The 27,524-nt window shown below is 46.4% G+C and overlaps 1 protein-coding gene across 1 annotated transcript; it reads right to left on the reverse strand.

Annotated features, from left to right (window-relative positions):
* Window positions 1-201: 201 nt before the first annotated feature.
* Window positions 202-24,525, reverse strand: LOC119378999 (uncharacterized). The gene is made up of 5 exons (XM_037648122.2): window positions 23,407-24,525; window positions 20,164-20,266; window positions 19,973-20,013; window positions 15,145-15,338; window positions 202-1,698 (listed from the first exon to the last, which is right to left on the reverse strand). Exons 1-5 carry the CDS (start codon window positions 24,415-24,417, stop codon window positions 1,515-1,517), a joined length of 1,533 nt encoding a protein of 510 aa, XP_037504050.1. The 5' UTR covers window positions 24,418-24,525; the 3' UTR covers window positions 202-1,514.
* Window positions 24,526-27,524: the final 2,999 nt, after the last annotated feature.

The following is a 27,524-nucleotide window of genomic DNA, read 5'->3' on the forward strand; positions in this document are numbered from 1 at the left end:
TTTTTAATTCTGTGCCCGAAGTTGTATTGTTTTCAGATTTCCTGCGATAATGCTATTTTTCATATTTATTTTTAAGTCAGGTGCAAGCAGTGAAAGAACCCTTTTTAGCCTTCTAGTATTACCTGCCAAGTATGAAATGGAGTAGAGATAACACTTGCCACATTCTTGCCATGGCTGCAATAAAACACACAGACAACTAAGTAAAGACAAACATATATTTCTCAAAGCCACCAACTGCACCACAATAAAGCATTTTCGATCCTTTCAACACAGCTTAAGCACTCATACAGAGGTTTAGTTTTATGCACACAAACCTATGCACACACTCAACAATCATGGCAACAGCTTTGACAAAATATTCTCTCAATGGCTGGCTTTATAAGCAAGACACTGATGTATCTAACTTTGTGTACTGTTTGTAACAAATGGGCAGTGGAACATCAATTGTGCTGCAATAGAATGGGAAGACACCGTCAGGCAGAAAGAGCTCACCACGTTTGTACTATGTATAATATATCACAGGGAACTGACATGGACAACAATTCAACACCTACCTAGTGCCTCGGGCTAATGTAAAGACCATACAGTGTTAAAAAAAAAAGCTAGCCTTTAACTTCCTAAAAAAAATTATTCAATACCACTTGCAAAACAGGACTGATGCACCAAAAAGTGTGTGCTAAAGAAAAATCACAGGGACAGGCAAAAGCAAAACAAAATGGCCTCAAAAATGAGCAATAGAACGTGCCAAGCACAGATGGCCTATGCTGAAAAAATTCTCAAATGTATAGATGCAATGTGTAAATACACCCAAATAAACTGCAGAACGTAAAGAAACAGATGGAAATGCCCTAAAGCACCAGAGGGAAATACATTTCTTAATGCAATGTGCGTAAAGAAATTACACATATACAAAAAATATTTTGGGATCTTCCTCCCCTGCAAAAGGCGCAGGATTTATATACAAAATGATATAGATTGCTAATGAATCCCCTTGAAAACCCCTAAAAGAAAATAATAAAGAAACTGCTGGTTCCTTATATAAATGCCTCTGTGACGCCAGCATATAAATATACTCAAGCAAGCAGCGCAAAAGGAATACTTTCTACAAATGTAAACCAGTGCCTAGGCTGGCAATCCAAGCAATAATGTAAATGTATAGGCACATGCAGCTCTACAGCATGACCCATGAAGAAAATTAAATTTTATTAACCTCCAAGCAAGACAGTTGTGTCATGCAGTAAGGGCACACAAAAGGCCACTAAAGCACTGGGATATTGCAGTAGCTGCACTACTGCAGGCATGAATGACAGTGGAGCATTCCTTCTACCCTAGCATTTCATGAACAAAAGTCCCACGGATTTGTAAACACTCGGGTGTCGCATGAAATCTCTGGCATAATGCTCAAGGACCAAAAGTCAGTGCAACAGTGAATATAACACTATGTTGTATGACGGTTAGCCAACGCTTAGTGTGAGGACACTTCCCATGGAAGTCATAACCCCTAATATTCAGGTTTACTCTGAGGTGTGCAACTGGCAGCTCTGCGAGACATCTTCGAGGCTGGCTTCACTGCCACTGCTTACACCTGACGTGTCAGTTGAATCGCAACGATTCAATGCGCGTCGAGCAGCAGCCTTCTTCTTGTTCGCTGCCTTTTTCTGGTTTCTGCGGCGACGTGCTAAAACACTTGAATTGGCCCTGCAAAAGAGCCACAAAGAGGGTATTATGAGCTACTTGGCAGCAACATTTCAATGTGACAAACGATAGGAAACCAATGTGTGATGTCCTGCATAACCGACAGAAATTGACATGATTCTTTTAAGTGGAAGTTCTTTTTTGTTTGTTTCTTTCAGCAAATAAGCTTGTCTTTTTCATGAAACTAAACACACCTCTACAGTGCCGACACAAATGCACTGTCACACTCAGTACAGGGGAAGCTTGGGAGGGCTTCCACAAATATTTACAGGGCCTGGCGCTCTCTTGCCTAGTGATCAGCGATACATCCACACATAAATTTCCCCCTAATACCTTTCTTTTTGATAATGTACATACAAGCAGTCCACGTGGTTTGGGGGCCCAATTGAGCAAAGCCCTGTATTCTGAAGCAATTCTCAACTTCAACTTCAGCGAGCGCAGTGCCAGCCCGAACTGAAAAAAAAAAAAGACACTACACTTCTCCAGAATGGCTGTCATGTGTCGATGTAGCGCAGTGACCACAACTAATGAGTGGTGGCACTGACAACATTTTTATAGTGAGTGGAGCAATGTTCTAGAATATGAATTCACACAAAATGCAAAGACGTGAGTTCAACTCCCACTTGTGGTCTGTTGTTTTTCTCCTAATTCCACTTCCTTTCATGATTTCTTCATTTCAATTAAGTTGTCCGATTGTGGTTGTAATTATCAGAAATCAAGCCCCTTGGTGTCTCTTCATCTCTCTCTCTCTCTCTCTCTCTATATATATATTGTCACGGGGATGACGAATACACGAGAGAGACAGCAGAGAGTATATTTACAATATTTACAATATTTACAAGCAACTGTGCCACCGAATGGCTGCCAGCATCTCGCGCGGCATACCCGCTTCTTCCTCGTCTCTTCGTCTCCAACGGCGTGCTCATCCACAATGCCTCGTAACATCACCCCCGGCGGACGGAGCGCCGTCACGGCGCCTCCTAAGTCATTCAGCACTGGGAGTGTAGTAGCGTTTGAGGCGCGACACATGAACGACATCAGTAGGTGGTGTAGGAGAAGACGAGAGCGGATGGACGGGAGTGATGAGGTAGTCAACGTCAGTGACCTTGCGGAGAACTTTGTAGGGCCCTGTGTATCGAGGGAGAAGCTTCTCGCACAAGCCTTCGCGTCGATACGGCGTCCAGAGTAGGACAAGAGATTCGGGCGGGTAGTCGACGTCGCGGTGCCGGTTATCGTAGCGTGCTTTTTGCGAGACCTGGGAATCACAGAGCCTGGCGTGGGCGACTCGGCGAGCCTCGCGGGCGCGAGAAGCGACGTCCTGAGCATACACGCTTGGTACGATGGTATCAGAAGGGAGGAGCGTTTCGAAGGGCAACGTAGGATGGCGGCCGTACAGAAGAAAGAACGGCGAATAGCCGGCGGTGTCATGCCTCGACGAATTATAGGCAAAAGTAACATAGGGTAGGGTTGCGTCCCAATCACGGTGGTCAGCAGAGACGTACATTGACAACATATCCGTGAGAGTACGGTTGAGGCGCTCGGTAAGACCGTTAGTCTGCGGATGGTAGGCTGTAGTAAGTTGATGTTCGGTAGAGCAGCTACGGAGTATTTCGTCGATGACTCTTGCGAGGAAGCAGCGGCCCCGATCCGTAAGAAGCTGGCGCGGAGCACCGTGTCGAAGAATGACGTCATTGAGCAGAAAGTCCGCGACGTCTGTAGCGCAGCTAGTTGGCAAGGCCCATGTTATGGCATACCTGGTCGCATAGTCAGTTGCGACAGCAATCCATTTGTTACCTGACACGGACGTAGGAAAAGGTCCGAGCAAGTCGAGACCGACGCGGAAGAATGGTTCGGATGGAATGTCAATAGGTTTAAGCAGGCCGGCCTGAGGAAGAGCAGGACGTTTGCGCCGCTGACAGTGCTCGCAAGCAGCGACATATCGTCGCACAGAACGATAAAGGCCAGGCCAAAAGAACCGCTGCCGCACGCGGTCATAGGTGCGTGAAACGCCCAGATGTCCCGCAGTCGGAGCATCATGGAGATGTTGAAGAATGGTTGCACGCAGGTGTCGGGGAATAACTAACAAAAGTTCTGGACCATCAGGCTTCATGCTGCGGCGATACAGAATGTCATTGCGTAGGACATACTGGCGGAGAGAAGGGTCGGAACGTCCCGAGGAGACTTGGTGGATGACCATCTTGAGGGTTGCATCCCGACGCTGTTCTGCGCCGATGTCGCACAAATCAGATATGGCGAGTACACAAGAATCATTGTCATGGTCAGCGAGGCTAGCAGGGTCCACCGGATGACGCGAGAGACAATCGGCGTCTTGGTGCAGCCTGCCCGATTTGTAAATTACGTCGAAGGCATACTCCTGGAGACGTAGAGCCCAGCGACCAAGGCGACCAGTTGGGTCCTTGAGTGATGACAGCCAACAGAGAGCGTGGTGGTCGGTAATAACTGAGAACTCACGGCCATACAAGTAGGGGCGAAATTTTGCGACAGCCCAGACCAACGCAAGACATTCGCGCTCCGTGATCGAATAGTTCCGCTCAGATGTGGAGAGAAGGCGGCTGGCGTATGCAATCACACGTGTTTGGCCCCCCTGGTGTTGGGCGAGGACGGCGCCGATTCCATGCCCACTGGCATCTGTGCGAACCTCCGTAGTCGCGGACGGGTCAAAGTGGGCCAGTATTGGTGGTGAAGTGAGCAAGTTGATCAGCGTCGAGAATGCAGCCGCCTGGTCCTGGCCCCACGAGAAGGGGACGTCTTTCTTTAGAAGGTCAGTGAGCGGTCGGGCAATGGTGGCGAAATTGCGTATAAAGCGTCGGAAGTATGAGCATAAGCCAACAAAGCTCCGAACATCTTTAGTAGAAGAAGGCAGAGGGAAGTGCGTGACGGCGCTAATCTTGTCAGGGTCAGGTTGTACACCAGTAGCACTTACAAGATGACCAAGCACAGTGATTTGTTGCCGGCCGAAATTGCACTTTTTGGAGTTCAGCTGGAGTCCCGCTCGACGAAAAACAGCAAGAATGGTCGACAAACGAGTTAGATGACTCTCAAACGTTGGGGAAAAGACAATGACATCGTCGAGGTAGCAGAGACAGATTGACCATTTATAGCCACGGAGGAGAGAGTCCATCATGCGTTCGAACGTCGCCGGGGCGTTGCACAGCCCAAAAGGCATAACCTTGAACTGATAGAGGCCGTCCGGTGTGACGAAGGCAGTTTTTTCTCGGTCTAACTCGTCGACAGAAATCTGCCAGTAACCCGAGCGCAGGTCTATGGATGAGAAGTATCTCGCACCATGAAGACAGTCAAGGGCGTCGTCGATTCGTGGCAGCGGGTATACGTCTTTGCGGGTTATCTTGTTCAAGGCACGATAGTCGACGCAAAATCTCCAGCTGCCATCCTTCTTTTTGACCAAGACGACAGGTGACGCCCATGGACTTGAGGAGGCCTCAATGACGCCTTTTGAGAGCATCTTATCGACTTCTCGTTGTATGACCTGGCGTTCGGAATGGGATACACAATATGGCCGCCGTCTGACAGGACTAGCATCGCCGGTATGTATTTGATGCCGTACGAATGACGTTTGACCTAAAGGGCGCTCATCGAAATCGAAGATATCCTTATAGGTCGTTAAAACATGGCGAAGTTGCGCTGCTTGACGCGGTAGAAGATCAGGCGCAATCATTTTCGCGATTTCGTCGGGGGGTGCGCTTGCTGAGCTGGCTGCAACACCGGACGAGCACTCTCCTGCGTCTAATGCCACGATGTTACACGCATCAAGTGCTGATATGTTGGCCAACGAAATGCCTTGCGGGAGAACTTGGGTCGAGTTACTGAAGTTGAGGAGAGGGAGCTGTACGTAGTTGTCGACAACATTCACGAGGGTATGCGGCACAGCAACATTCCGGGCCAACAGCACGTCAACTAATGGGGACACTATGTAGTCGCCGTCGGGAAGAGGTGGTGATGTCGTCAAGGCCACACACGTGGCGGCTTGCGGTGACAGCCGAACATAATCCACAGAGCACAAGTGGTTTGGCGGTGAAGCTGCGCCGTCAGCAAGCCGAGGCAGTTCAAGTTGAAGAACGCCGGTTGCACAGTCAATGAGGGCGGCGTGAGTAGACAAGAAATCCAATCCGAGAATGAGGTCATTTGGGCATTGCTCAAGAACAGCAAACAAAACAGATGTGTGGTGATCGGCGATCGTGATGCGTGCTGTGCACATTCCTATAACGGCAGGACTTCTTCCGTCGGCGACACGAATCATACCAGGAGCAGCCGGAGTAAGAACTTTCTTCAGGCGGCGACGAAGTCGAGCACTCATCACGGAAATATGCGCCCCAGTATCAACAAGTGCGGAAACAGCCAGGCCGTCAACGTCAACGTCGATCAAATTTCGTCGTGTCGGCAGTACAAGAAGAGGATTTGAGGTGGAATTAGAAGATGCAGCATCACCTCTAAGAGCTGCATCTCTTAGTTTCCCTGTCGAAGATTGAGCGGCGAGGTCGGGCGTCGTCGTAGAGGAGACGGAGACGACGGGCGACGCGCTGGCGGCAAACGGGACTGGTGACCTCGGGGCGACGGCGAGCGGCTGTGCGGCGTAGCAGTGGCATCGGCGTTGTATGGCTCGAAAGGCTGGGAACGGCGGTAGTTATCGTGGTACGGCTCAGGAGGCTGGGAACGGCGGTAGCTGTCGGCGGGGCTAGCAGTGGCATACCGGGTTCTTAAAGGCGAAGACCAACGGTTGTTGCAATGTCGTGCGACGTGACCTATACGGCGGCAGTTGAAGCAGATCGGCCGATCATCTGCAGTTCGCCATTCAGCCGGATTACGAGACCGTGGAGCAAACCGTTGTTCCTGGGGCGGCGACCTGGGGCGAGGCGGCGATCTTGGGCGAACGTCAGATGTCCGGGACTGAGCAACGGCGCAGACAGCGAAGCCCAAATTGCCGAGTTCCTCCCGCACAATTGACTGGACGAGGGCAACTGAGGGCAGGTGCGAATCAACGTGACCGTTGTTGGGAAGAGCAGGTGCAATTGCTTCGATTTCCCGACGGATGATTCGTGTAATATCGGATGCCGGTGACGACTGCAGATGAGAGGTCAGTCCATCTTCGCATGAAGACGTCGCAGCTGTGTTTGGCAGCCGAGAAAATGGCTTTGCAATACGTCGGCTTTTGGCCTGTTCAAAACGCCGGCATTCCTCAATGATTTCGTCGACGGTCGCACAATTCCGGCACAGTAATAGATTGAACGCGTCGTCCGCGATACCCTTCAGCACGTGGCCAACCTTGTCCGACTCCGACATGTCGCTGTCGACTTTACGACAAAGAGCCAGCACGTCCTGAATGTACGATATGTAGGGTTCAGTGGACGTCTGAGCACGGGTGGATAGCTCTTTCTTTGCGGCTGCCTTTCGACCCATGGGCTTTCCAAACAAGTCGCACAGTTTTCGCTTAAATGTGTCCCAACTTCCGATCTCCTCCTCATGGTTCTCGTACCATACCTTTGCCGTGCCTTTCAGGTAGAAGAGCACGTTGGCCAGCATGAGAGTCGGGTCATAACGATTGAGAGCACTGGTACGCTCATAGTCAGCAATCCAATCTTCGACGTCGACTTCATCCGTACCGCAGAACGTCCCAGGGTTTTTCGGATGCGTCAACACGTACGTTGGCGGCGTTGTGGCCGGTGCAGGCGTTGCCGGGGCCGGTGCACGCGTTGTCGTGGCCGATGCAGGAGTAGTCATAGCATCGGTCTCGTCTTCCATCCTGGAAACTCCGAGTCGACGACCACTGCGGAGCTCCGTTGTACAGCGGTTCTTGTACCCCGCAGCTCCACCAAATTGTCACGGGGATGACGAATACACGAGAGAGACAGCAGCAAGTATATTTACAATATTTACAAGCAACTGTGCCACCGAATGGCTGCCAGCATCTCGCGCGGCATACCCGCTTCTTCCTCGTCTCTTCGTCTCCAACGGCGTGCTCATCCACAATGCCTCGTAACAATATATATATAACCTCATTGTTGTATATAATACAACAATGAGGTTAGAAGGGCTCTGCATTGCACGTCGGAAGGAAAACCAGCAGATTCTAACAACCAATTTGATGAAAGGCTAAGGATTTATTAAGCAAAAAACCTAGCAACCTTGGACTCATAATTAGGGGTGTGCGAATAGTAAAATTTCACCTCGAATCGAATTCGAATCAAATACTAGCGCTGAACAGTGGCCAAAAATATCAAATCGAATATCGGATACAACGAATTTCATTGAAAATTGACAGAATAAACAAAGCAATGAAATTTGAAAAGCAACGAGCACATAACGGGTGGCGAGTGACTACTACAGAAAGAGTACAAATAGTCATGCAGAAACACAAGCTGTTCCACATGACCTGTCTTCAGGCTCTCTCGCCGTGATGTTACATTGTTTCCTGCGGTTGAAAACATGCGCTCACTGGGCACCTCGGTAGCAGGAATGGGAAGGCATCGCAAAGCGATTTCCACAATACATGGATAAAGTGCAGCTCCATGCTCGACGATGCGGCAGTGGCGACTGCACAGCGTGAACAAATTGTCACATATGAAGCCAATCACTAAGGGTTTCGTGGGCCAAAGTCGGGGATGTTTTACGGTGCTTACGGCATACGCAACTGAACTACGCAAGAAGTCCGTGCCTTCATTTCGGACGCGAAATTGGCAAGGGCTTGACAGTTTCCTCACGTATCTTTTTTTTTTTTGCGAAAATCACATAGTATTCTTTAAAAATAAACATGCGCGCCCTCTTTTAAACCAGAATATCGGTGAAAGTTTCAACGATAGGGCTACTGTAACGACGTTAGCGTCAGTTTTAGCAATCCCACTCTAAGTTGCACCATTGGCCTTTTGTCACATTTTAGATATTCGTCCTTTCGAATTATTCAAAACTTCTAATACAGGCTATTCGAAAGTCAAATCGAACTATTCGATTAGGTATTATTCGATTTGAATTCGAGACTCGAATATTCGCACACCCCTACTCATATTACCTCAGGACTGTAAAATATATCAAAGTTTGAAATATACCAACATCACACAGTTCCATGAGAAGAAAGATGTTAACCATTTGAGGAATCAGAGGCTCGTTAGTTTGCTTTTGATAACGTAAAAAATATTCAACAAGGTAATTAGAAATCAAGTCACATCAACACCTGGACTAAGACAACCTAGGGAACAAAATAGGTGGCAAGAGAAGGAAAACGCAGCTTAGGGACGGGAAGGATTAGGCAGCAAGATAAAATTACGAGTCACAGGCAGAGAATGAGGCGAGATGGTGCGATTTCCATGGCGGAGAGAGGAGCTGGGAACAATCCCCTTCTCCTGAATCTCCTTTCTCGTTTAAAAGAGATCACTCGAACAAAAAAACTTGGACAACACCTTATTTTGAGTGGTACACATGTGATTCATGTCCATTTGACACCTATCCTATCACATAAGTACATACTACTTGCTTTGCGGTACTGTACTCAATATTCTAAGAGAGAGAAAATTAAGGAAAGTAAAAGCCTATAATGAGAACCTAGGCTGAGATAACTTAATGATTCTATGCCAATCTTTTTGTTTTTTCCGTGCTTTGTCAGTGGTCAGAGCTTCTGTGCTCACCTGTGCTACTATCACCACAATTTGCCAGCCATGAAGAAGGGATGAAAGGAAAGCATAGGCGTATCTGCCTGGGGGAGGGGGGGGGGGGGCGAAGAGGGGCACTAGCCCCGCTTGCCCCCCCCCCCCCCACACTTTCATCAGTGGTCATTGTCGGCTGCATACTGGGAAAACAACCGAGGCGAAGTTTTCCTTCAACAGAGCAATTACGTAATTATATAATGAAATCTTATAACGTATCTTTCCTATGCTTCTGCTGTGAAGGTTGTGTTCTGTGTCTCACAACTGCGCACTGTACGCTATCTGCTGTACGGGCCGCCTATGTAACGCTTTCGTGCCATGCGCTCCAACATTCTAAAGGAGGCTACTGCTGAGCAGGGGTTCTGTAACATTAGAGCACTCTGTCATGCATTTATTCTGTTCTGTCTGACCTGAAAACTAAATCACCGATGACGCAAGTATAAACGGGGACCAGCAAGATGGTCAGGGACCACGGTTTTGTGGACTAAGAAGACTGTCCACCCGTGAAGGTTCTTGCCTGCTCCTAATAATGCTCATTTTTCTCTTTTCTCTCTCCCCAACCCTAGAGTTCCCTAGTGTTGGGCAACAGTTAGCCCAACACTAGGGGACGGTAAAGGCAACGGCGGCAGCAAGAAGACCCCGATGAGGTGGAAGGCCTATGCCAACGATGATGGGCCCATAGATCTACGAGAGGTGCGAATGCTTGGTTTCAGCAAGAGTTTGTCTCTGGTTGGACATCCATGTCGTGCCTGAGACTGTGTGTGGTTTAACTCGAACCTCTCTGCGCTGAGAATAAATGCAGAAACAACCTAGCATCACCTAGCTAAAGCCTAGCAACAACCTAGAAGCAACCAAGAAACAATCCTCATCACCTGGCTAAGGCCTAAAAACAACCTAGAAGAAACCAGATTAGTCTTGAGAATCGTCCAGTTTCACTGTTTCAAGGCTTGCACGGCTTAGTGCAAGCGTCGCCAATTTTTTAGAATGCCTGTCTTCCTGAGTGGATCTGCAAATCACTATCTGTGCATCGATACGCAGAAAAGGTTATATCTTTGTAGTGACAAAGCTTGTCTCAGCGATACACGATGGGCCTGCCAGATAGCGGCTTGCACAGAGGCAATGAAAAGTTTTACTGCTATCCTCGTATGTCTCACCGAAGTCATCACTACAAACAGCAGGTGGGCGATGGAAGCTAGGGGTCTGCTTGAGCAAATTAACTTCTCATTTGTCTTCCATTTAAGCCTATTTACCAATGAACTCAGCTGCCTTAACATTTTTCTGGACCTACTACAAATTATGTAGGGACTGCAATCTTAGTCAGACATGCCTCATGGAACACACAGCCATTGAAGAGTTCCCTGAAATGAGAAATTTACCGAATGCATTCAACACCAAAGTTTTTCTACCCATTTTGGACCACCCGACAGCAGAGCAGACCAGGCGGTTCACGGAGAATAATGGTGTACTCTGCAGAGTCAGCGCCCTCCACCCCCGGAGTGAGAATTTTACGGAGGTCTTACTCAAGCTTTCGCTGAGCACTATGCGCGCAACATCGAGAGCACTGAGGTAGAGTGCAAGCTGGTAATGAAACTACTTCTGCGCACTGAAGCCGGAAGGAAGTGCACGATACAAGACACCACTGCAATTGGCGACCGTCTTGAAAGAATATGAACTTCCACAAACTGCACCAGCTAGGTGTTATCGCAGTGACAATACAGGCATTGTCATCATCTTGCAAGTGCATGTTTTAGTGCCTTCGAAGACTGAAGACTTATCTTCGCAGAAAGATGACTAATACCTGTCTGAGCGACCTAGCTCTGCTTGTGGTTGAGCCATCTCTTGCCAATAAGATAGATCTTCAGCGTCTTGTCAACAAGTTTGATGCTGCGGACACTATTTAACACATACATATGCATTAGTATGCTGGTACAGTCAAACCCGACTATATCGAACCCGTTTACATAGAATTATCCTGTATATCGAACAACTTCTGAACACGTTATAGTTGCAGTGAGAATATATAGGGAAATTATGGTTACATCGAACAATAGCAGCGACTCCCGATATATTGAACGTCAAGCGGGGCAAAAGTGCCCCGGAAGTTGGCTTTCCCTCGTAGCGGCGGGGAAACTGGTGCTTTTCCCCACCGCTCACTCTAAGAGTGGTTTAACCCGGCGGTGCATGACCCGCTGTCCCTACCGTGACCGCGCCGCGTCAGTTGAGCCGCCGTCACCCCCCTGCAAAAAATGATCCTGACCCGCCAGGAGTGCTTGCTGAGACAGCCAATCAGGGCCTCTTGTATTCTCGTCGTGTGAGCGCGCGGGTCATGCGAGTTATCTCCCTGCATTTCTCGTTCGTTGTGCTTTGCACTGTGTGCCTGTGCCGTGATGGCTAGCGTGAAGCGGCAGAATTTGCTTTTCGCCGTGAAGCTCGAAATTATAAATCGAGTCGAACATGGTGAGAAGAAGTCGGACATCACGGCAGCGTGCAAGATTCCGAGGAGCACTCTCAGCATGACCTTGAAGAATAAAGCGGAGATTAGGGATAAAGCGGACAAAAGACCCGGTGCCCGTGGCGCCCGATGCGTACGCACGGCCGTGTATGAAGACGTCGAGGCAGCCGTGTACAAGTGGTTCGTCGACGTTCGGTCGCACAACCTCCCCGTGTCCGGCCCCATGATCCAACAAAAAGCAAAGGACATGGCTTTTCTCCTTGGCAGGGAGGATTTTCAAGGTGGCTCCGGTTGGCTACAGCGGTTCAAAGAAAGGCACGAGATTGTCGGCAAAGCGGTTACTAGCGAAAGCTGAGCTGTGGACTTCGACAGTGTGAACAAATGGATGCAAGAAAACTGGCCCGACATTACAGCAAGATACGAACCCTGGGATATCTTCAACGCCGACGAAAAGAAGCTAGCTTCGTCAATAAATTGCTTTTATGAATGGTATGTGAACTTACGACGTCCAATTCTTTAGCACACTTATAGTATCGAATTATGCCCTATATCGAACTGACAGACGTTTTTCTGAGAGTTCGATATATCCGGGTTTGACTGTATGATGATACCCCATCGTATCTCTATGGTGCTTTTGCAGAAAAATTGTACGGGAATGGGCGTAGGACTGATTTAGGCTGTTGTGGCAGAGTACCGTATTTACTCGCGTAATGATCGCACTCGCGTAATGATCGCACCCCTAAATTTTGTCGTCTAAATTCGATTTTTCTTTTTCCCCGCGTAATGATCGCACCCCGAACTTGCCGCATCGATATGTCGTGTGCCAAGTCTAGCCGATGATCATCGCGTTTATCATCTGTCGAATGTTGCATTAATAACTCTTCCAAACTCGCCAAGTGAACTGCACGCACCAAACATATTCGTAATTTTTGCCCACCGTTGGCGGAAACGTGCCATTTAGGATTGCAGTAAAGGCAAATGCCGCAGTTTTCACTGAATGCCCGCCATGTGTTTTATGTCTGTGGCAGCTGAACGCGCCCATCTTTGTTTCTGTGATCTGAAAGCAGGCATCACTACGCTAATGCCGTAAATTTACTGATTTAAATGAAAGCATTCCTTATTTAGACAGAAGAGACTGTTTTGACGCGCGTGACGTACTCACAACCACCGTGACTGACGAAAAGAAGAAAAAAGAAATGTGGTCGCTTCGCTCTGTGGGCCGCCATGTTTGTTTTGCTATCCCGCACTGTTACAGCGGCGGCCGCCTGTTGGTCGACCTGTTGTCATCCCGCAGCAACAAGCTGCCGACGCATTCCCATTAATTCCTGAAAAAGCCGTGTCGCCGCCATCCCAGTCGCTCGTCACGGCGTCACTCGACACCACGTTTTTTTGGCTGTGCTTTGTGATCGTCTGTTGAAGCACCGTTTCACCATGGGGCGGTATGCGAGCTTTACTGCCGCGTTCAAGCTGAAGGCGCTTGATTACGCGCTAGAGCACGGAAACCGCGCTGCCGGCAGACATTTCGGCGTCGACGAAATCCGGATCCGATATTGGAAAAAACAGCGCGAGAAGCTCATGGCTACGAACAGCACGCGCCGGGCTTTCCGCGGACCCAAAACGGGCAAGTTCCCTGACATCGAAAAGGCAGTCCTCGAATACGTGAGGGACATGCGCAAAGACGGTTGTGCCGTGTCGTTAGACATGGTACGGACGCAGGCGCGCACAGTTTCCCGGAGGCTGGGAATAGCCACAAAGGACTTCCGCGCCAGTTCCGGCTGGACGACACGCTTCATGCGGCGGAATGGACTGTCGCTGAGGCGGCGGACGTCGTTGTGCCAGCGACTTCCATCCGCGTACGAAGACAAAGTGATCGATTTTCACAGGTTCGTCACGAGGATACGCCAGAAGAACGGTTTCCTGCTGTCACAGAAAGGCAACGCCGACCAAACGCCGTTGACGTTTGACATGCCTCGAAGCACTACTGTGAACGAGAAAGGTGCTCGAAGTGTGCTCGTGAAAACGTGTGGTGCGGAGAAGCAGCGGTGCACCGTGATGCTCGCAGTGGGACGGCAGACGGGCGGAAGCTGCCGCCGTACGTGATTCTGAAGCGGAAAACAATTCCGAAGGGAAACTTTCCCCATGGCATCCACATCCGCGCTCAAGCAAAAGGGTGGATGACGGCAGACCTCATGGCCGATTGGATCAAGACGGTTTGGGGGCGAAGAGCAAAAGCTCTTCTGCTTCCTTCACTTCTTGTGCTGGACAGCTTTCGGGGCCATCTCGTTGACAGTGTCCGTACCGAGCTGAAGGAGCGGCGCACGGAAATCGCAGTGATCCCTGGGGGTCTAACTTCGCTGCTACAGCCTCTGGACGTGTCACTGAACAAACCGTTCAAGGACAACGTCCGGAGGCTGTACGCAGAGTGGATGGCGGCGGGCAACCACGATTTCACGCCAAGCGGCAAAATCAAGAGACCCTCCGTGGAAGTCCTCTGCTCATGGATTCTCGAAGCATGGAGTACCATTTCCGACGAGGTGGTCGTCAAGAGCTTTAAGAAGACTGGCATTTCCAACGTGCTCGACGGGACAGAAGATGACCGTCTGTGGGACAGTGAAGACACTGCCGATTTCGACAGGGAATCGTGCGGCGACGACACTGACGCCAGTGACGCTTCGGACTCAGAATGAACGTTAGGGGGTCAGAGAGTTCAAAAATAAAAGGGCAGTGTTCCATGCATGTAGCTCCTGCATAATGCGTGCATTTTATTACAAAGGTAAGCCTTACTCTACTTTTATTTTTGGTTATGTTCATGATAGCTATCATAAGAATTCAGATTAGCGACTTCTTTGCGTTTTCGGTGCTCAGAATATTGTTTCACGGAAAATTTACCCTGCGTAATGATCGCACCCCGAAGTTGGCGTCAATTTTTTTGAAAAAAAAGTGCGATCATTATGCGAGTATATACGGTAGAAGATGAAAACTTCCCAAGTTCACGCCTTGGCTCTACATATTCGAGTCCAATGCATTATGAAAACTTCCCAAGTTCACACCTTGGCTCTACATATTCGAGTCCAATGCATTTAGGCCATCTTTAAAAAAAGTAAGTAGGCTTGTGTAGATATCAATATATTTATAACATCAAGGTAGGCTGGTGCGGGATCCTTAAAAATGATGTCACATATATCTTTCATTCCTGTGTTCTTGTCTGGCGTACCCCTTCTCAGGATAAGTTTTTTTTTAGACATCGCAGAAACATAATTTACTGCTACAACTACTAACTGTCTGTAGTGTACCCCTTAGAATGAGAAAATGAAAGAGATATACCTGTATACAATGTGGCTGATGTGGTCGTTGAAGCTAACCGTTTTTTTGGGTTGGACGCTTTCAAGGGAGCTGGCTGGAAGTGAAGTGTCTGAATCGAGGGACAAGGATGACAGAAATTCATCACTTGACTCAGAGGTGGTACGTCTCCAGTCGGTGCCATTCTTCAGAATGCCTCGTCGAGACACCTGGGGTATCTAAAAGAATTGCAAGAAATCTCAATTAATCACAAGAGAAAACTTTTTACACCATTCATGCTTGCTCAAAAAGTGACAATGTTACGCGAATCATGACACATAGGCCCACGTGGCCACAGGTCAAATTCATTTGCGAGATGCGTTGCAGAATGCAGTCACATGCTACAACACGAAACAGTGGCAGGACAAATTTCTTGAGCTATTAGAAAACAAAGCGCATAAACAACATGAGTTTGCACTGTTGCACTTGCCACATCTCTTTTCCTACAAGCACTGCTATTTTGGTATTTATAATTCATGTTGAACTGCCACAGAGATGACACACTAAGCTGTTGATGCATTGAAAAAGCTCTACTTCATGCAAGACTTGTTCAACAGCGTCCCACCACCGATTAAAAAACATTTGAAGGCCAATTTTTCTCCTCAATTCAAAACTCATTAAATTTTCTACACATGTAAAGCACAAATTGATATTGAGTGGAACAAGAGTGCAGTCTACATGCACTCCTTCCTCTATACTATGTTTAGAATCACCAAATAATGCAGCCGATGACTTGTGGTTGGTTACACTGGCAACCCTTCTACAACAGCGGAAGCTATGCACCGACAGCCACCTCAGCTGGCACTGTAACTTCAAGCTCAAACAAAGCAAGAGCTGAACATTAGAATGCAACAGTCGATCACACTGTGCATGTGTCAACCTACATGCAGAAGCACGCAAGAGTAAGGTAATCAGCATGTCCCAACCGATAAAACAAGGTTACTTGGCTTTTTTTTTTTTTTTAACATTGGAAATGTGCCGAAAATTGGGGGACGCTTAAGCTTCGCCTTTAAGAGTTGAACGCGATAGCGATATCCTGCCCTTAGTGCGCACTTAATTCGAACACTACGAGTGTTTAACAGAATGCGCGCACTAAGGTGTGTGCCTTATGTAATGGGTAGCATGCTTTAAACCAGGAGCAATTGTGTGCGAGAAACTTTCTCGAAGTTGCGATGCACCCACTACGTGGTCTTAAAGGAGTCCTGACAGAAAAATTTTTGCCCCGTGTTTTTTTGCTGCAATGTGTTGCTGGGGGCCTGTTAGTCATAACACGGCACATCGTTTGCTGCAGCGCGCGACAGATAATTAATTACAAGCTCCTCATTACCGACACAGCCTCAGTTTCGGTTTGACAGAGCTCCAAAAACGACAAGCAGCCGGGTGCAACTATCACCACCTAGCGAGTGAAACGCTCGGTCACGTGAGCACACAGAACAGTGACGCATTTTCGCGCAGTCTGTCGTCGTCGGGCTCATCGTCGTCTGATGGCGACGATTTTCTTGCGGCGGGGATGGAAGGAATTTTCGACGTGGCGAATCACTTCAGGTTTGACCCGCTGGCAAGGAGCGATTCGTCGAGAAGCGTGTCAAAACATAAATGGCGGCTACGAAGTCATCATAACTTGTACCGGCTGCAACGGTTACGTAGGGGAAGTAGGGGGGTCACCTCGGGTCACCTCCGAGGGTGTCAATGCACCAGGTGCGGCCTATAATGCTGGATCGCGCTCGCGAACTTCAAAATTCATATAAAATACCTTCCAAGCTTTATTCGCTGTCGATATTTTGCAGATGGTAAACGCACGTACACGGGAATCGATCCAGCAGGCTATCTCGGCCGCGAAATTTTGTGTCAGTACCCCTTTAAGGGAATACGCGCAGTAATGTGTGTGCCTTTTGTGATGGGTGGCTGTCTTTAAACCGCCAAGTCGTTATGATATTGACATGGTGTGACACCCGATGGCAATGTACACTTGTACCACGCAATATTACTGCGATATTACATCTCATACTGTGACACCCATATACAGGACGGGTATTTTTGGGAAGCATGAAAGTTACTTTCAGCGCAGCTCCAAGCAGAGGCGTGGCTGTGTAGTAGAACACCTGCTTGCCACGCAGGCGGCCTGGGTTCGATCTCACTCAGACCCAACATTTTTATTATTTATTTTATTTGCAGCTTTTTCGATTTTTCGGTCACGGACAAGATGATGATTTTTCGCTCACAACCAACGGCGCCAACACCGACGCCGATGGCGGAATTTCTGCGATACGAGCTCTTTAACGCTATCGCGTTAAAATGGCCATTACACTGCACTCCTGCAATAAGGTGGTCAAGCGTTATGTCCAGGGTACGCACATATAAAGAAAAGGCTTCACAGGTATTCAAGTCAGCAAGACTTGCACATTTCTTCTACATCATGATAAGAATGCAACTGATATGACGGCTAATGAAGCCGTTGATAAATGAAAGGATACTTAAAATTTTATGACAAACATCGGTTATCCTTATGAACCATACATCGGTTATGCTTATCAATTGCGCATCGGTTATGCATCACGCTTATGAACTCTCAAATATTAATGGGGCTGCTTCCCCCAAAAGTGGTCCACTCTCTAGATGCTTAAACCACATAAGAGGACATGAAAGCTTTGCTTCTGGCTGTTGACAACTGCACACATACACAACTCTAAACAGTTAACTTCATATCTTCCATTACTGTCAAGGGAACATCTTGCTTCTTCGAACATATTTGCATCACATGAAAAGCTTTGTTTGACTATCAGAAGACAATGTGCTTTCCATCAGCATTTGTTCCAAACGCTGGCGTTTGTGGTGTCTTGACTTTTTTTTTTGTCCGTGTTAGCACGCCTAGTCTTTTGACATGAATACGTACCAACTGGCTCATCTCTGTTATTCTATGACTTGTATGTCTCTTCTGAACTGTTTGTGCCTTGTTCTCATGAGTAACCAATTAAGCTGAATCAATGCCCTTGTGAAGTACATTACTTACACAACTTTCGAAATGACATAAAAGAAAACAATAGCATGTCTTTGCATTCACAGAAAGTTCATATGAGAAGGCTTCCGTTTCTCGCTATTCCCTTTTTCTGAAGTATACCAGAGGGGCCAAAGCGCTGGTGTTTATGCAGTATGATGAACACTATAGCAAGAAAACTAAATAAAGAATTTTGAACTCCATATGAAGGCTTTTCTGGTGTCAAATTAAGATCGAGTGGGATGAATAATTCCACGCAACCTAGCAAAGCTTTCCTTTTCAAGAATGTCAAATTGGTAGATATCGCTAGCCATATACAAAAATGCATGATCCCTACCAAAACAAGATTATAATGCACTTTTCTTTTGATGACAATAAGAGTACTAACTATTAAAATGCGAATATCAGCTTAGATGGTCCCTCTGCTTTTTCACGATCCATCAACATGTGTAAGGCTTGAATAAGTGAAAAGAAAGTTAAATGTTCCGCAAATCTCCTCTGACCGAAAATTCCACTCGCATTTCAGCATTCTTTTTTTTAACACCGAAGCTGTTTAGCAAATCGTTCCTTGTGAATCTATCGGAGAAAATTATCATCATACTATCATCATCTTGACAAGTATGTGCCACTGTGTGGCTACCTGAGAACAAGTACAGAGTGAGAGAGAGAGAGAGAAAGAAAGAGAGAAACAAACAGAGAGATGGAAAGAAGGATATGACGAAAGTGACAGAAAAATCCTTGCAGAAAAAAAATTGTTCACGAGGTGGGCTTCAAACCCGCGCATCCTCGATCCGAAGGCAAGCGTCCTTACCACTCGGCTATCCAGGCACGCTAGCAGAGCATAGCATCACCTTGTATAGTACAATGTAGCAAGGGGGTGGGAAAGGGAAGTGAGCGTGAGGAGGAGAGATGTGATGGTGAGGAGGAGGGGAGAGTAAAGCATACTGGGAAAGAGAGAAATAGAGCGAAAGAAATGCAGAAAGAAAAAGAGAGACAGAGAGGACATCAACGAAAGAGGGAGAAAGAAGTAGAGAGAGAAAAAAAAAGAACTATAGAAAGAAAGAGGAAGTAAGCATCGCGTTGTTAGACAACACGATGCTTGCTTCAAGAATGCATCAACGAGCCTTGGCTTAGCATCTTCTACGATATTGCAAGGTTCAAATCACACACTGCATAAGCACAAATATAATGCGCACATAAGAATGTCTTGTGAAAAGCAGTCCAAGATAGTCTGGCCAAACCTCTCAACTGGAGGTTTATCAGAACTTGATGCAAATAAGACCTCTCAGGCATGGGGCCCCATTTTTCTAGTAGTAACCAAATGCTCACATTAAAAGTGACATCTCAATTAGAAATGAAAACACACAAGGTAGAGCTCTTAATTTCAGTAAAAGCCGTGAGAATACCCAACATTTACACAGAAAGCTTGCACTGCTTTCTGCATGACCTAGTTTCATTTTCCTTAGCTTTTTGAAGTGGGGGCGCTGCACAGGTGGATGTCAGAGTAAACAAATATTCCTTTTCAAGGGCTAGCCAAGAGGGTTTTTACTTCACTGCTTCCTTTTGCTAATAAGTTCTGGTACACACTAGTGTTAACAAATTACCCAACACGCTAAGTGGATATGGCGTTCTGCAGCTTAGCACAAAATCGAGAGTTAAAGTTCTGCCTTGTGCCTGCACTCAGATGGTGCCGAACACAAGAATGACATCCCTTATAACACATTGTGAAGTTTCAGAGCATTAAGCTACAAAATTTGATTTTTTTTTTGTTACCGTTGAAGCATATCTCCCCACTAGAAAATGACCAGCAGCACACACCTGGTATGCAGAAGACTCGGAGAGGGATCGTTGCTGGCGGCCTGAAAAATGATTCATACACAAGTTAATGCAGAAGCAACGTTGATAACACCAGGTTGTCAAAAACTTCCACCTCTGCTAAACAAAAAAAGTCAGTGCAGTGCATAAGTGTAACATTTGCTTCAATTAACAATATAAAGCTGTGCACTTACAGACAGGCGGTGCCTTTGACACCAAGTTGGTCTTGTCTTCCGCTTTGTTGGTCTCTGGTGATTCACACGAGTTGGACTTTGAGAACTGCGTCTGCCGGGACAGCTGCATCAGAAATGGTGAAGTAGTAATTGCATAATGTAGAAACACTTTTCATTCAGATCATTCTAGCAGCAACATAAGAATGAATCTCTATACATCTGGAAAGCTGCATTGGTATTCTTATTTTCCATCCAATAAATTTGATTCTAAAAATGAACTCTGTGTTGTTTTTTATGCAAATTGCTGGAATACGCAACAAAACCAAAGCCAGGGCAAAAATGACTGGAAACTGTGCACACCCAAACTTACATAGAGCTTCCTGTAGATCATTATCATCATCATCAGCCTATATTTTTATGTCTACTACAGGACAAAGGCTTCCGCTAATGACCTCCAATTTACCCTGTCTTGTGCGAGCTGATTCAATTTCATTTCTGCAAACATCTTAATTTTATCAGGGCAACTGTAAACCTTAACATCGGCAACGCCCATGCAATTAGGGGGGTGCAAATAATGAATTTTAGAAACGAATCGAATACGAATCGAATAGCGATGACACTGAACCGAATATGAATACAATTGAAATAGTTTTCGAATAGTAAGGCAACCATTTTCAAAGCAGCCCTAGAATGGTGATGTAACCATTCTCGAAACAGCCCAAGAATTCCACAACATTTTATTTGAAACAAATATTCACCAGATTTAACAAAAAAACATTACGATTACTTTAACCGGCAAAAGATACCACGATTATGTAAACTTAGGCAAGCTCGTATACAGCAGCAACTAGAGCCTTAGAAATATTTTGTAACTACAGGTTGAAATACAGTAGTGACTACAGTATTCAAGGCTGCCCTTCGTCAACACCTTTTAAATAAGACTGATGTATAAATATTATGCAATATTCACGAGTCATCAGCGCTATGACTGTCATGATGAAGATAGTGGACTGATGACTCTGTCGCTTCGGTGAAATTGGAGTTTTAAGCAAAAATGCCTTCATCTTGTAATCTATATAGCGGCGATAGTCCCGTACTACCTTGGGCTGCATGCTTCTAGTAATTCGATGATTAAAACAAGAAACGTTACCCCCCTCTGTTGCGAAGTTTCATTCCTTTGAGGTTTTTTTCATCGGTGCTAATTATTCGAAGAATATTATAAAAATATTTGGTATTTTTAACATGCCCCATTCGATTCAGTACTTGAATGGGGCATATTAGGTGGCATATTAGAAATACCGAATATTTTACCAAATACTGAATACGAAAATTTTACCAAATAAATACCGATTCGAGTACCAAATCGAATAGAACGCTGTTCGATTTGTTATTCAAAGTTTTCGAATATTCACACACCCCTACATGCAATTATGACAAAGTGAGCTGGACTTTATAAAAATGAGGCACAAGCCAAACTTACAAGACATGTAGAATGGTTCTTCATGAATAACAATAATGCTGGCTATGCACTACAGTGTACGACAGCACTTCAGTATACTTTATATAAAGCCCACTTCCAAAGCAAAGGCAAACACCACATTGCCAAGCTGAGGGTAAGTAAGCACAAAATTCATGGAAAACTTCTCATTTCATTAGGAATCAATTCATTTAAACCAATTTTATATGCCCTAATGGGATCAAACGAAGGCAGGACAACTGTGTATCCACGAATTGGCTGCAGTGAGCGGTAAGGTCATGACAACACGAATTTGGGTAATTAGGTAACATTTTTTTGTAAGAAACATTAACAATGTACTGAAGTTCTCAAAAGAAAATGCATTCTCCTAGCAATAGCATGCGCTACCAAAGACCTATCCTGCATGCTTCTTGCTTCTGCTGTTTTAGCAGGTCTGCCTAAAAAGTTAAGCACCACAGGTGTTAGTGGTGAACATAATTCCTGCCACTACTTCATATTTTTGTCTCTGAACTACGTGCTGTTTCTCTGTGATGCTTTGCGTAAGGGATAAAATCAGTCATACACCCAGCATAACACGATCTCTCACAAACTACTTCAATGGTCACAGGAGAAGGGGTAAAATTATTTATGTGAAAAAGAATGATATAAAAACTAACTCAAAGGGTACACTTAGCAAGTTTGTCCCTTTGTGTGGAATCGATACATGAACTGGTTCTTTTTGAGAGAATCAAGATCCTAGCAAGTTGCTAGTTTTGAAATCCCGCAAATGAAATGAATAACTGGGTTCATATATGGTAGCCATATGTACATGCTTGAATATCCATGCTCTAAATGGCAGTCAAAAACTTTGTGGTGGAATTTGTGACTATATGCAAAGTGGTTGACGCCATAACAGCGGTGCATAGCCTAAAATCCCCAACACACAAGAAATTATTAATGTAGTTTAGCATTTCAAGGACGCTTGAAACAGAGAAATGTGTACAACACCAAACACCAGTTTTAGCAACCTCATAAAAACACTTTGTGCCAAGGTTCACACATGCCCCAAAATTACTCTTGCTGATAAAAAAAATGTTAGAAAATCTCACCTCTTTTCCATCTACGTTAAGTCAAAGAGTGAAATTAGCACACAGAAACTGCCATGTTAGTAAAAGTTTATGCGATTTACACCAATGCAGTGCAGGCCACCACATTTTTCTTCTTTGAATTAGTCGTCCACTGTTCTACTTATCTGTATCAGGGGTGGCACTAAGGCATGAAATTTTAACCAAACCCTACCTCCCCCAATCACAATGAACTCCCTGAGCAACAGAATGACGACCCTACAGCTAGTTTCTTCAGAGCTGTGGTTCACCCAGAATTTCGATTTTTTTGTGTGTGTGCGGAGGGGAGGGGGGCGGTTCGGGGCGGGTGTATTCCCTGCTTCAAAGGTGTTCTGCCCCCCCCCCCCCCCATTGTAGTTGAACTGCGCTACCTAATTGGCATGTGCTGCATATGACAATTTACTTTGAACTGCCAGAACCACAGGTCAGAACTGTCAGAAACTGACAGCTTTTGCTAATTATAGCGCGGCACTGTCACGGTTTGTTTACTAGAGCTTTAACGAGATGTTAAATTCAGTAGTACCTCAAAAAACTGGCCACATTACGGGCTAAAGTCTACGCAAGGCGCTTGACCACGCCAATATACCGGATAGGGATAGCTCGGTGGTCCACATAATTTTGTCAATAGGTGCATGAACAGAAACGAAACAAAAACCGGAACTAACAAAAACGAAATAACCTCACCCTTTTCGTCAAAGAGGTTCGCACGGCCTCCGGAGATTCCAGTTCCAATGCTTGAAGATGATCGAAGTCTGTGCCAACATAAAACGTCTTCCAGGTACCAAATGCGGACTTGGCTTTGTAGAGGAAGAGGAATAACGTCTTCTGGAGGTTGACCACTTTGTATGCGTCATCCAGGGAATCGTTTGCAAAAGGAGTTGCCATGGCCACGCTGTGCACTTCTTCGGGCGAGTGGTAGTTGGAGAATGCAATTTGAAAAGCCGATTTACAAGCGCAAAACGAGCCGGACACAGTAGAGGGATTAGTGGCCACGGTGTGGAACACGAGCATGAGCATGCCGTCCGACTGCCGCACAAGGAACCGAGGCAGAGCGCTCGGGGTAGCCGCTCCTTTCTTGACGGCGCAGTCGTGGCGGTGCGCTGGTTTAATGCAAAGCCGCGATGCTTGCAAGAGCTTAGGCTCACCGCACCAATGCTCCATGGCAGCCCCGAATGATAAATTTGCGTAAAGCCGGGGAAGCGTGACGACAACCCACCCTTCGAGGCGGCCGAGGTTCGGTGTGCGTTCCACAGGAATTGTGCATAGAGAAGAACGGTACCTACGGTCATAAACGAAGGAAGCGCCGCGGTAAATGGAATACACGCCCGTGAGCGAGTTAGCACACGGGAACCTTTTTTCTGCATCCAAAGAGCCACGCGCCTCGTGGACTTCCAGGAGACTAAAAACGTCGCCAGATATGGAGAGCCCGTTCAGTTGCAAACGCAACTCACTGACACAGTCGATATCCTTTTTACTGGCTTCGTCCTCAGTCCGTTCAGTGCCGTTTCTGCGGTGAAGTGGACCTCTTACGAGAAAACATTTGCTCCGGAGAAGCATTGCAATGGCGGGCGTCCCGGCAGTAAGATCGGAGAACACGAGGCGACCGCCGCAGTCCGTGGCAGCAATCGCATTACAGCTTGACTCACTAGAGGCGTTAGGAATAACTGGCGTTGGTACGCTCATCACATCGGTCATGTTGACAGTGCTCTTGCTCCTAGTTACCTTACTTTTATATGACGATTCGTTGCAATGCTTGCAAACACGCTCGGCAGCCGGGGACTTGTTTACGTATCTTGTTTTCTCTGCCGCGCTTCTTCTTATTTTTATGCAAGGTTTCCGAGGAACGACGAGAGAGGCCGCCAGCGTACTACCGCCGTAGCGGCAAGGGTATTTTGCTTGCACCACTATGAACTCGATGCTGGCGAAAAAACTCTAGTAATTATTGAGCTTTTCCTAAACCACTGCACGTAGACTGCATGGTTTCATTAACAAAGGCCCCTTGCGAATATACGAAGCGCGCGCATAGGTCTTTGCGCCTGTGCTACGTGTCGTCTGCTGCTCTGCGCCGCACCGGCTAGCACCGGGTTCACAGTCACAGCGGCAGCCACCGTCAAAGAATAACAATAATTACTAAAATTTTACATGCTAAAACCACTATATTATTGTGAGGGAAGCCGTGGTGGAGGGCTCCGGATAATTTCGACAACCTGGGCATTAACATCGCACGACACCCGGCCATCCCGACCTCGGCGGCCTCATTTCGACGGAGGCGAAATGCTAGAGGCCATTGTACAGTGATGTACTACGGTCCCTGCGTGTACTTAGGTGCAGGTTAAAGAACCCCAGGTGGTCGTAATTTCCGGATGCCTCCGCTACGGCTTTCCTTATAACCAAATTGAGGTTATGGAACGTAGAACCCAATAAGTATACTATTAACATCGCACGACACGGTCAAGGAACGAACAGGTGTGAATCAATCACTTGCGCAGATCGCAAGCAACAGCAACCCTTTTGATGAATTCGAGGAGCGAATTAAGCGTGTTTTTGTAAATGCGGCGCAACAAGGGCGTAGCCCGAAATTTTAATGTATTAGAAGGGGGAACGGGGGGGGGGGGGGATGAGTACAACGTTCGTACGTGCGTTTGATATATATATATATATATATATATATATATATATATATATATATATATATATATATATATATATATGTGTGTGTGTGTGTGTGTGTGTGTGTGTGTGTGTGTGTGTGTGTGTGTGTGTGTGTGCAAAGTGTACAAATTGGGGGTTGGGGGGGAGGGGGTGTTGAACCCCACAAACCGCCCCCTGACTATACGCCATTGCACCACAGGAATATCTACAGAGGTCTCTCGTAAACATCTCCAATCGCTTACAAAATAATGGTGGTGCTTACGTGGAATTTTAGCAATGTAAACAATTCTCCAACTCCAAAGAACAACATGCCTTTTGTTTCATAAAAATTGGTTAAAAGGTTAGAAACGACACACACACACACAGTTTTCTCCTTGCCTTACGAGTAAAAATATTCCTGTCTTTCGCAGTGCTGCACTGCTGGCGCACAAGGCGCGGAAACGTCGCGCAGGCGGCTCGCACCACAGTGCAACCACCACATCACGTCGTGGTGGGACACGAAAGAGAATCTTCACTGCAGAAGCAGAGGATACGCAAAGATGTATTAAGTGACTGATACGCGAAAAGTAGACCTTGGCATCAGTTGGTGGATTTGCAGTGGGCTGCCGACAGTGACCGCTTTGAAAAGTTGGGTGGCTTAAGAGCAAAAGGAAAGAGTGGTGATGGGGGAGGGGGAATTGCGCCGCATTGACAGCTCCCCTCCCCCGGCATAGCGAGAAAGAAAACGCTTTTTATAATCCGTTCAGACGCGGCAGTCAGCCGGCCTCGTTCGAACATATATACATATATAGTCGTCACAGACTTCGCAGACAATGAAACTTTCTCATTATCTATTGCTCCCTTTCTGCTTCGAATTTTAGGAGCACGGCTGCACTTACGATAGATTTCTGAAGTACAAAGGCATAGTTTTGCATTGATATGCGTTTACGAATGTTTTTAGGGTTCTTTGTGCAACTTTTCGCCACCTAGCTTTTGACGATATTAGGAGAGAGGGACTGCCTTCAGTGCAATAATCGGTAGCGTTAGGAAGCCTAAAGACTTCAAGGTCTCATAACGGCACTACCTTCGCGCACGTGGTATGGGTGAGAACTAAGTAGCAAGCCTTTTTAATATAGTTACTTAGGGAACTTCTTTTAAACATGCAGTGAGAAAAAAAAAATACCGACGAACTGAACAAGCGGTGAAAGGCAGGCTGGTTGGTACCTTAACCATCTCCAATGTTATGCGAGGGTGTACGAAGCACGTGAAATAATTTTGAAATGTAAATGTAATTTTTTGCAATGCATTGTTTTAGAGCTTGGAAAACGTGTGGCGTTTTTTTGTTTTTTTTTTCCAAAAAAGAGCCAAGTAACGCCTTTTTTTGCTACTGACAATTTGGTCGGACCTGCTCCAACAATTTCTTGTCAGTGTGTTCCTGTTCCCTAAATACCTCAAATCTATATTGAGGCTAAAATCTATATAGCCCACTATCGTCTATATTCGGGAGTAAATTTTGCATTAGATTGGAACATTTCATTTGGGCTTTCATTAGCTCGTAAAAGAAGTCTAAAACGATTCGAAGGTATGGTATATAGCAATATTTTGCGATAAAATTAGCATAATCCTTGTGCTTCCGTCGGTGCCGTCCTTCGCCGCATGGGCGTATACTGGCGATGACTAGACTTGAAGAGCGAGTGGTCCTTCCTGGCAAAAGGCGCATCTATTCTGGATGGTTGGCAGCGTTTTGTTGTTCTTGGCATCTATTGAAGGCCTTGAAATGTGTTCCAGCTCTTCTTCTGAACTCGTTTTATGCCGTGCCGTTTCGGACCACTTCTTTTTCAAGGAATAGATAGGTGCCCAATATCAATTGATTTCATGTCTTTTATTTCAAATATGCCATCTTGGAGCGAAAGAAGGACATGGTACTGTAGCGCTAAACTCGAACAGAAACACTGAGAGGCAAGAAGTACAGGAAAGTCGGCCTACTCTTTATAATCGAGTTTTGCCTTACAACATCATGTCCTTCAGTAAGTGCCAGCTCGCCCTAGAAAAACTAATTGTGGAACGTAAACACGATAGTAAAGCAACTAGGACACAAATGAGACAGATTGGATGCGACCATGTTGGTTGTTTTTGTCACGATTGTTGACGCAGCGCTGGTTTGTTAATGA

This window comes from Rhipicephalus sanguineus, chromosome 1 (assembly GCF_013339695.2).
Source record: "Rhipicephalus sanguineus isolate Rsan-2018 chromosome 1, BIME_Rsan_1.4, whole genome shotgun sequence".
Taxonomy (NCBI): domain Eukaryota; kingdom Metazoa; phylum Arthropoda; class Arachnida; order Ixodida; family Ixodidae; genus Rhipicephalus; species Rhipicephalus sanguineus.

Bases quoted from the DNA above. Each gene is read 5' to 3' on its own strand.
- LOC119378999 (XM_037648122.2), bottom strand. From the start codon at position 24,417: ATGACCGATGTGATGAGCGTACCAACGCCAGTTATTCCTAACGCCTCT. The intron at 20,267-23,406 runs GTGAGGTTATTT...TTTCTGATGCAG, and splicing joins GAACCTCTTTGACGAAAAGG to CTGTCCCGGCAGACGCAGTT. The intron at 1,699-15,144 runs GTATATCTCTTT...GCTCTTTTGCAG, and splicing joins ATCAGCCACATTGTATACAG to GGCCAATTCAAGTGTTTTAG.